This window comes from Phaseolus vulgaris, chromosome 7, assembly GCF_000499845.2.
Source record: "Phaseolus vulgaris cultivar G19833 chromosome 7, P. vulgaris v2.0, whole genome shotgun sequence".
Lineage (NCBI taxonomy): Eukaryota > Viridiplantae > Streptophyta > Magnoliopsida > Fabales > Fabaceae > Phaseolus > Phaseolus vulgaris.
The window spans coordinates 39788911-39799791 of NC_023753.2; the positions used below are offsets into that span (position 1 = coordinate 39788911).

The 10881-nt window shown below is 34.0% G+C and overlaps 2 protein-coding genes across 4 annotated transcripts; both read left to right on the forward strand.

Moving 5' to 3' along the window:
* Positions 1–974: 974 nt before the first annotated feature.
* On the forward strand, positions 975–5576 carry LOC137827569 (VAN3-binding protein-like). Of its 3 annotated transcripts, none has more exons than XM_068633763.1 (7): positions 975–1374; positions 1905–2015; positions 2908–3358; positions 3770–4024; positions 4260–4309; positions 4567–4624; positions 4807–5576. In XM_068633763.1, the coding sequence occupies exons 1-7, from the start codon at positions 1054–1056 to the stop codon at positions 5028–5030; spliced, it is 1470 nt and encodes a 489-aa protein (XP_068489864.1). In that variant the 5' UTR covers positions 975–1053; the 3' UTR covers positions 5031–5576. The 3 variants fall into 3 exon arrangements, with proteins under 3 accessions (XP_068489864.1, XP_068489863.1, XP_068489865.1); XM_068633762.1 differs by having other exon boundaries at positions 982–1374; positions 1896–2015; XM_068633764.1 differs by having other exon boundaries at positions 982–1374; positions 1908–2015.
* A 2340-nt stretch (positions 5577–7916) lies between these two features.
* Positions 7917–9002, forward strand: LOC137828433 (uncharacterized). The gene has a single exon (XM_068635012.1). It carries the CDS (start codon positions 8343–8345, stop codon positions 8871–8873), a length of 531 nt encoding a protein of 176 aa, XP_068491113.1. The 5' UTR covers positions 7917–8342; the 3' UTR covers positions 8874–9002.
* The last annotated feature ends 1879 nt before the right edge of the window (positions 9003–10881 follow it).

Sequence of the window (10881 nt, forward strand, 5' to 3'; positions counted from 1 at the left end):
TAATTTTACAGTTGTTACAAAAGGTGTGTGAAATTGATTTGGGCAATTATGAAAAAATCACTGTTATTGTTTTGCCTATATGCGAAGGAATAATATGGTACCATTTTCACCCTCATCAAATGTACCATTTTCACCCTCACTTGTAAAAGACAAATATCTCATGCATTTTTTTTTATTTTCAGAAAAAAATTTTAAAATTAATTTCAAGCAACTGCAGGTGGCATTCAATACAAACATTCCTTAGGATAAGCTTGAAATGACTCGTGAATTTTAAGCCTAACTCAATCTCATAAAACCGGCTTATAGAGTTGAGGTTGCACCCACTTATATACAATGAAAGACTCTAATCTCTAGTCGATGTGGAATCTCCTACAACAACAAATATATATTTATTTATATATAAAATAAAATAAGTTTATTATTTTTTTTATCCTATTCAAATAAATATTAATGACAAGTTAGTTCTTCTGCATAAAATGAATTTAGTCTTGATATAAAAAAGTTATGAACATGGAATTTGAGAAAATGAAATACAAATACTTTCTCACTTTACCCCAAAAGAAGGGTTTATATACCAAAGTTCCTTTAATCTTACCCTCAATTCTTTGATTTTATTCACTTGGGTATAAAGTGGAACTTATCTATGATGTTTTTTCCTTTTCACCACTTTGGAAAAAGATACATTTTTTTATTTACCACAATTGTGAGTGAAACACCAAAGGATATTTTTTTATTGGATATTTAATTATATAAATAGATTACTAAATCAATTAAAATTTATAATTAATCTACCTATTTAACATGGTTTTTCCTTTGTAAATTTTTTTTTTCCCTTCTTTATTATGAAGTGTGGTAGGGTATATTTTGCATGATGGCATCGAACAACGAGAGCCGTAGATGAAATCCTGACCAAGATCAACGGTTGTCAGATGTCTGGGTACTCTTTTAATAGAACTTCTTACTTCCACTTCCCTCTTCCTCTTAAAACCTCTCTGATTCTCTGAACAAAACAAAACCTCTTCGTCTTCGTTTCTCCGAAACCCGAACCCGAAAATGGAAAAGGAGCGACCCGCTTGGAGACCCGACCCGTTTCACGGTACTGCGCCACGCGACCCCATGGAGTTCCTCTCGCGGTCGTGGAGCGCCTCCGCGCTGGAAGTCTCGAAGACCCTCTCTTCGTCTCAACAGCTTCCACCTTGTTCCAACAAAACCAACAACAACCTTAACCTTTGTTCTAGCAATTCTAATGCCTCTGTGATACTCGAAGACATAGCGGGTGAAGTTGAAGACTCCGCCACTGTTTCTGGCAACCCTTTCTCCTTCGCTTCCTCTGAAACCTCGCAAATGATCATGGATCGCATCATGTCTCACTCCGTATGCTCACTATCTCTTCCACTCTTTCTTCATCCTTAATTTCTCACTTTCTTCTCTCTGCAACTACTTCTATGTCGAAAGGAGAATAAGAAAATCATTTTTTTCAATGTGGTACTTGCTCAGTAGGAGTATACTAGTAGTTGAAAATCGTTTTTCTCTGTATCGGTTTTGGTACTGTAAAAATTTCAAGATTACTGTAATTTTTTTTTCTTAGTTTTTACATTTCAACTTTATCTATTTTAGACATTTTAAACTTTTCAGTTCATGTATGTATAATTTTTAACCTGTTTAGCTTTTACTGTCAAAATTAATGAAAACTAAAAAAAATAGCAAGCATGAAAATAAAATTTAGTAGTTTATAAATATAGACAGATAAAATTTGTTTGGTTATAGGATATAGGAATAGGAATGATTAAAGCTAGAATGAAAAAGGCATTAGAATGAATATGTTTGTATGAGTTGTGTTCGATTTTTGTGTGTTTATGGTGAGAAAAGACTGAAGCAGAATGGGTGGTTTTGAGTTTGGTCAGCAGGAGGTATCGCCAAGGACCTCAGGAAGGCTCTCTCACAGCAGTGGCCCTCTTAATGGCTCCCTAACAGACAGCCCCCCGGTTTCGCCTTCTGAGATTGACGATTTCAAGGTAACTATGTCTCTCTCTCTCTCTCTTTCTCTCTCTGAACCGACAAACATGTTTTATTTTTAATGGAGTTACACTTTTTGTTTTGGTGCAAAGCACGAACACTGATATCACTGCACACTTGGACCGAACCAACCAACCAGACCAACCATGTAGTTTCAGCTTTCTCACTTACCAACAAAACAAAACAAACTTGGAGAGACTCCTGTGCTTTTCTCTCTTCATTGCAAACAAACACAAACAAACTAGTTAGTACTTGTTTTGTTTTTGTTCTTCTTAAAATTACAAAACTAGTTAGTTAACATAAAATAGTGTTTTTAGCCCAGCCAAAAATGGACCATTTTTGCTTCGCATGTTTCTGAGTGTTTCAATTGTTTTGTTAGGTTTACAATACCAAAAGCTGCAGGTTTTTTGTTTCCATTGCAATTTCAGTGACAAGGTTAAGCACTGGTCCCCCTCTTTGTGAAATTGGTGAATTCCACCAACAATAACCATCCTTCTGAACATGCCTGAAAAAAAAATTCCATATAGGGCTGCATTAATAGCTGATGGACCACCCTATTGGATAATTGGAATTATGGAATGAACATGACCATAGGCACAGAACAAAATATAAATAAAGATCAGAACAGTTTTTGACTCTGCCGCACCAGGGTTATTATCTTGTTCTTTTGTTCAGAACAGAGATTAATGTTAACAAATTTTGTTAACTTGGTACTAAAATATTTACAAATTTTGATAAGGTTTAGTGATTCAGAAATAGACACAGAATATTTTTCTCTGACACGACAAGATCCATTGTGTAACACAAAGTTTATGTTGCAATACAAGTTGTTGGTTACTTGTCTATGTTGTTGCTAAGAAGGGCCCACCACATGGAATTTTTTCTCTGCAGTATAACCGTTCCAACAACAACCACAACGCCACCAGCATCATCACCGGTCTGAATGGTCAATACTGGGGTGCCGGCGCGGCCGCCGCGGCAGCCGCCGCAGGCGGTGGTAAGACAGTGGGGAGGTGGCTGAAGGACAGGAAGGAGAAGAAGAAGGAGGAGACCAGGGCGCACAATGCTCAGCTCCACGCGGCTGTTTCCGTTGCTGGCGTCGCCGCCGCTGTTGCCGCCATCGCCGCCGCCACTGCAGCCTCTTCCGGCTCCAGAAAGGACGAGCAGATGGCAAAGACTGACATGGCGGTGGCGTCGGCGGCCACGCTGGTGGCAGCCCAGTGTGTGGAGGCTGCCGAGGCCATGGGTGCAGAGCGCGACCACCTGGCCTCGGTGGTCAGCTCTGCCGTGAACGTGAGGTCCGCCGGCGACATCACGACGTTGACGGCAGCTGCGGCCACAGGTATGCGCATGACAGTAGAAACAAATGCATTCAGTTTAATTGCTTTAACATTAAAATTTTAACAATATAATTGGATAACTATTTTGTGATAATTATTTTTCATTTTTACTTCACACTGGCTCAAATTTAGAACCAAATTAAAAAACTTTATATTGTTAGTCTCTCGAAATTAAAGTGAATTAATTTTCCCTCAATTATTGTTTTTATTCCTTGTTTTATGCTAGCATTTTTTGTAATATACCCTGACATACGACAACTTTATATTATCTTATTCTGATGCTCATGCAATATTTTCAGGTAACAATAGTTATTGTTTGCAAAATGGATCTGTTTCTGCCCCTACATAGAATTTTTTTTGTGGGGTTTTGGTGCTTTTGTGTTAAGCATGGTGTTTGTGGCTTGATTTTGCAGCTTTACGTGGGGCTGCCACGTTGAAAGCGAGGGTCCTTAAGGAGGTTTGGAACATAGCAGCTGTGATTCCTGTGGAGAAGAATTTGGGTGGCGGTGGTGGCGGTGGTGGCGGTGGCGGTGGCGGTGGTAACGGTAGCAATGGTAGCTCTAATAGTAGCTTCAGTGGTGAAATGGTGGCAGAAGAAAATTTCTTGGGTATCTGTAGCAGAGAATTGCTAGCCAGAGGTTGTGAACTTCTGAAACGCACACGCACTGGTATATTTCCTGAAATTTACTTTTCTGTTCTATTATTTTACTTTGTTTGATTCAGAAGGGTTGTTACAGTAAGTTTTGTTGTCTGCTATAATTTGGCATGGTTTGTGTTTTGTGTCTGTGGAGTAAAAAGACATCAGTGAAGCAGATTTTGTTGTGTTATTTTTAAATGTCATGTGTTTGTTCCTTGTATGATGATTAGGAAATGATTTGATTTGAGAAATGGTTGGTCTTGCAGGTGAACTGCATTGGAAAATTGTATCCGTTTACATAAACAGGATGAACCAGGTGCGACTTTTTCTTTACTTTGTTCCAAATGATGTATTATGCAGAATGTTAATGTACTTTTGGTTCTAGGGTATATAGATAAGCAATTATTTGGTGATCAATTAAGAGTTGTGATAATGAGTATGAACCTGGTTGTGGAAAAAGTTATAAAGTGAGGGTGCTTAGTATGATGTGATGTGAAGGGATCAGATCAAGTTTTAGTTTTCCAAGAAATGTGCAAGTTGTGATAACCCTTTGGAGCCTCTTTTTGTGCTCAGGTTATGGTGAAGATGAAGAGCAGGCACGTTGCTGGGACCATCACAAAAAAGAAGAAGAGTGAGTCTTTGATTTTGGTTTACTTTTTTGTCCCACTCTTCAAATAATTTAACTGAATTGGAGGTGGGTCTTGCTCCGGTTTGGGGATTTGTGAAAGCTGTGGTCTTTAAAGTAGGAAAAAGAATCAAAAGGGTTGTTCTTTAAGTTTAATTCCAAACCCCTTTTTTGAAAATATTGCACAGATGTGGTGCTTGGAGTGATCAAAGACATGGCTGCTTGGCCTGGTCGCCACTTGCTTGAAGGTGGAGAGAACCGTCGCTACTTTGGTTTGAAAACAGTGATGCGTGGTGTTGTTGAATTTGAGTGCAGAAATCAGAGAGAGTATGATGTGTGGACTCAGGGTGTGTCAAGGCTTCTATCTCTTGCTGCTGATAGGAACAACAGAAACAGAATATGTAACGTTTGATTGTGAAGAAATTTTGGGATTTGGGAAAAGGGTAAAGGGAAAAAGGGTGATGAGAATGGGATTCTTGCTAGTATGCTTGATGATGATAATGATCTAATGAACATGGTAGTAAAGCTTTTGATACATGATGGGGTGGGGGTTTGATCCAAATGTAAAAAAATTGAAATGAAGTTCCAATTATGTCATATGGGGTTTTCTTTCTTACTTTCTTTAATCTTGGGGGGCACACTTGGATACTTTTATGTATTTTTTGAATGGGAAAGTAGAGTCATTTGAACCAAAGTGAGAGAAAATCATGTGAAACTTGGTGTTGTTCTTTTGCTGATTTGGAAAGAAGTTAAAGGAGTAAGTATCTTAGACCAAAGGTAGTCAAAAGAAAAGAACAAAAGAAAGGGTGAGATTTGAGTGAAGTGTAGCATTGAAGATAAAGACAAAGGTTGATGATGATCTATGTCTTTTGTTTATACATGTTGATTTGTTCTTTCCCTCATTGGATCCCGAGAAATAGTTTAAGGTTTGTGAGATAGTCATCATTGTTTTGGATTATATTCTTCTTCTTCACTTTGTGTATTGTTTGTTTAAAGTAAAAGTGCTGAACAGATATATAATATGCCTTGGCAAATATTGCTGAGAGTGACTTAACATGTAAATAATTCCTAACTTTACTGCAACATGTGGTAAGTTTAAATTTAAAGTGTCTTTTATGCACTTCTTTTTTATTTTCTGTTTTCTAAATGGTTTTCATAAAGTTTTATTCTCTTGCTTCATTGCCAATCATGATCTCAACTGAGACTACTTTTTCTTTGTTTCAATTTCAAAATATATTCATAGTTGGATAAAGAATCATGGAGCACAGTTTTGCCTGTTATTTTTTGCTAACTTTCAAAGTTTTCAGAATCAAATTAGCTTATTATTGGGTTTTATTTTAAGCAAATTAAATATTTTAAAATTTCAGTTAAGTGTGAGAAAGCAAAATGTATTTATATTAACACTTTAGAAGTGATCATACTTTTTTTATTACTGAATACAGATGTGCAATGATGTATGTGTTTTTACTAGTTAAGAGTAATAGTTGTATAAATACTTATTTAAATTAAAAACAATTCATAATATTCTATTTAATTAATAAGTAATATAGGAATGAAGAAACACAGTTGTTATCGAAGCATAAACTTTATAATAATAATCGATCAGATCTAGTTTATTTTAATAAACATAATGGTTAAAATATTTACATTAATACTGTTTAATATAATTTTAATACTTTGTATATTAAGTAGTAAAAATAAATGTTATACTAATTCTTATGCTCAAATTTTTTACTCTAACTTAAAAGAAGTTACTTTCAAAATCACCTTGATATAAGCATAATTATTTTGATTCATTCCAAATAGTTATGATACTAATAAAAAGATAATAAAATTAATCACGGAATAAAAAAAATAGTATATTCTTTATATTGATTCATTCGTAATCAAGCTAATCCTTAGAATTAGAAATTATCTTGGTGAATTTGTATTTAATTTGATTATATTTTTAAAGGACAATCTATATTAAATTACTTCAATTACTATTGAAAAACAGTAGCTCACAGTGTAAGTAATTCAATTAATTAAAAATAAAAATCTCAACCACAATTAATTTAATTAGTATTAAAAAATATTTTGTATATAGATTTGATTATACAACATAAATAAGTTTTAGTGGTTTTTTCCACTGAACTATACAATGGGAACTTGTTTGATTGTGTATAGTGTTGTGAAGAACACCATGTTTGATTGGGACGGTTCTTCCTGCACCTTCATACCTTCTTCTTTCATCTTCATGAATTTCCAAATTCCAAAAATACCCCTCTATAATATTCCAGATTACTTAACTTGGAAGTTATTTTTCAAATGTGTAATTAGCTTCCGGATTATCCGGAAACCATTTTTCAGATCCATAATTACTCTCTGGATTACATAATCCAGAAGTCTTATTTAACTTTCGGATTATGTAATTTGGAAGTATTTTTTCAAATAAGTTTCTGAATTATCCGAAAACTAATCTATGGGGTGACACAAAAAGGATAAAAATGTATTTTTAAATTGTGTATGGAGATGGCAGAATAAGATATGGAAGTGCAGGAAGAAACAGTCTTGTTTGGAGTCTAAATAGGGCAAGACCATTGATGGGCTGGGACAATTAATTGGTTGTTGGGCTGGGCTTTTCTACAATTTGATTGGGCTATTTCTCCCTGCATCCCAACAAATGACTTCCTGCACCATCAATCTCAGAAAAGATCATTTTATCCCTTTTAAAAATGACTTTTGGACAGGATATTTTCAGAACATACTTTTTGGAATATATTTTATGAATTATGAATTTACTATTTCGGAAATACATTTTAATCTTTATTCCAGAATCATCCAAAATAATCTAGAATAATTCTGGTATTGCATAGAATGTAGGGGGTACAGAAAGAAATACCCATTTGATTTTCGGCCATTGATACCCAGGCCCACCATTTGAAGTTTCACACTTCCTAGAGTATAGAAATAATTCAATTTGATAGGTTGAATTTATGATAAGTTAGACATATAAAATATTCAATATAGCTACATTAAAATTTAAAAACATGAATAATATTTTTAATTTAATATGGGTCTTGAAAAATGTGAACTCCATTAGATTATTCATTTATTTATTTATTCTTCAAGTAAAATAATAATGTAATATTTAAATGAAATGTATAACTAAAAAAATAAAATATAGTAACTATAACTTCATTATATTAGTAAACAACACTAAAAATATATGTTGGTAAATATTTATAACATCACAACTCTTTGATTACTTCATAATCTAATTATAATATGTCATGCATCGACCAAAATGATCAAATCTTTTGGAAAGATATAAATAATCAAAATAAATTTTTTTTTTGACACAGTTGTCAGTTTTGAGAACACACCTATTTGTAGGTTCCATCAAATTCTAATCCAAACCCTAAAAGAACAACCTCAATTAACACCTTAATTATCTGCTCCTACATTTTAGCTTAATCATCATCTTCCAAAAATTGAATGCCCTAAAAAAACAATTTTTGTCCCTATTTAAGTGAGGTTGTGATCTGAGTCTTCTTCCCTGTTCGCCATGGCCAAGCACAAGAAAAAAGAAAAAACCTTTCTCTAACAGATCTTTTTCTCCCTTCTTTCTTCACATTGTTTAACAAAATCCAAACCAAACCACCGTGCGGATTATCATTGGAAGCAGAAGAAAGAAGGATAAGAGAAAAAGAAAAACAAAACTAACTAACGTTAGAAAACAGTTATGACAGTTATGTCGAAAAAGGTTATTCTCCGACCGGCCGTGTCTCGCCGGCGGCAGCCGCTGTTGCAGCAGAGCCATAGTTACCCGCAGGCGGGGACGCGGCTGGGGGAGGCGGTGGGCGGCACCGCCGCCGTGTGCTGCTGCTTCTCTTTCGGGCTGGCGAACATGGTGTATCTGGCGGTGTACAAGGTGCCGGCGAGCCTTTTCCAGAAGGCTCTGAGGCGGAAACGGCGGCGGCTGCAGAGCATGGGGGAGGGGTTGGAGATGGCGGCGCACGTGCGGCGGTGCACGTGCGGATGCTGCGACGACATCATGGGCTTGGGGCGGCTGTATCCGCTGTGCAGCGACGACGAGGGCGACGTGGCGGCGGTGATGCGGCGGCGGAGCGTGGCGGAGAAGGACGCGGACGTGGTGGAGCTGGAGAATGAGATGTGGGAGCGGTTTTACGGTTCTGGGTTTTGGAGAAGCCCGTCTCAGAGAAACGAAAAAGCTGTTCCTTCTCCAAATCTTAAGCTTATTGCTTTTAAGTGATTATTCCTTCCCTCAACAACCTCTGTATATGAATCAACATTAATGGGAACTTGTTGCTTTTTGGATTTTTCCATTAATGTCCTTCCTTTTTAGGTTCTTTCATTTCAATCTAATTACCATTTTTCTCTTCACTTTCTTTATTTTGTTTTTTTTAGCAAAAAAGACTCGGACTCTTCACTTAAATTATATATGGTATCGGATATTGATATTCGCAGGATATTCGTAAAACACGTATGAATGAAGTGTTTAATTAAAAAAGTATTTATTAAATTTTTAATAATTTTTATACAATTATATCACAATTTTAAAAAATATAAATATATTAATTTTTTAAAAACTTAAATTTATTGTATAAATTTTTATTATAATTATATAAATAAAAAACAAATCTTTTTAAACCAGTCATAAAAAAACATATTTATGTTCCAAAAAAATCTGAAACATATTATCAATTTATATAATTCATAATTATATAATATATAGATATATGTCCCGTATCCTACATTTTAGAAATTATAAGCATATCCGCGTTTATATTATATTATTATCAGTATCTCTACTATATAGTTTTGTAAGAAAATAATTTTAAGAGGGGATTTTATTTATTTATAAAAAATAATTTATATAAATAAAATAGAAATATTTTATGAAAAAAATTAAAAGGAAACATACTAAATCCTTAATCAACAAGTTATTGATTTAAATGGTATAATTTTTTTATTTTTTTTTTGTCGAGTTTGCTTCCTTAATTAAAGTCTCAAAATTTCATAAAGATAAATGATGAAACGAGTAAACCCTAATAAAATAACGCACCTCTCATAAGAAGATTCCCTTGCAGCATAAAATTTGTACAACAAATCTTATAATATGAGATAGGTAAGGAAGAAAAGTTGTTCATAATGATAGAAAGGTGAAAAACAAGATGCAATAAATAAAGTTTTGTTAGAATAAATAATCAAATAAAAGAAAAAACTTCAATCCATGAATAAATGTTAAATTTTATGGGATAAGATTTTATGAAAATAGGAATAAACAATAAATACAGTCTCATCATGTTTAAATATTTTGAATTACATAAATAATATGTGAAAAAAATTATTAAAAATAATTAGTTATTTCTTAAATTCATCTTTATTAGATTTATAATATTCGGATAAATCAATGTAGAACTTGTCACATTTTTTTAGGTATATTCTGACTTTTGTATTTGTATCTATTAAATAAAAAGGTTGTACCTATCGATAAAATATTCTTTTATATCATAGATTTAGTATATTTTTATTAACAAAAAATCTACTACATATCGATGCTTCGAGTATTACAATAAAATGAAAAAAATCATTTAACATGTATTTGTATTTTTAAAAGTAGCACAAAATTAAAACCAATAGTCAACACAATATTATTTAATCATATCTTGGAGTCACTGGTTATTATAAAAATTAGTTATAAGTTTAACAACTCTTTTAAGAAACAAAAATATTTTTTCTGTTTTGTATTTCTCTGAAATGAAAACATGTTATATAGAAGAATTAGAAGGTGTGAACTTAACAAAACCGGGGTTGGAAATAACAAAGCTCCCAAATTTTGTGCATAAAGAATCTTGGCTTCTTCTTCCTGCACCCCTACGTTTTTCTTCCTGCACCCCCACAATTTTATAAATCCCAAAACTGACCTTCACCTTTTATTTAAAAAAGCTAGAGTTTTTTAGGTCACCGGATATTGGGATCCGGGAGTGTGCTATGGATTCATCAATTCGGAAGTGATTCATGTTCTTTTTCAAATAAAGGGGTGTTTCGAAAGCAACTTGTTGATTTCCGGATTGTTGAATCCAGAAGTCTAATTTTTGTTACGGATTGATGGATCTGGAAGATTACCGGATTCACCAATCTGGAAGATTACCGGATTCACCAATCTGGAAGATTTATGGATTTCTCAATCCAGAATGCAAAAAAATAAATGTGGATTTCCTATTCCGTAAAATTACCGAATTGCATTGTCCGGAAGA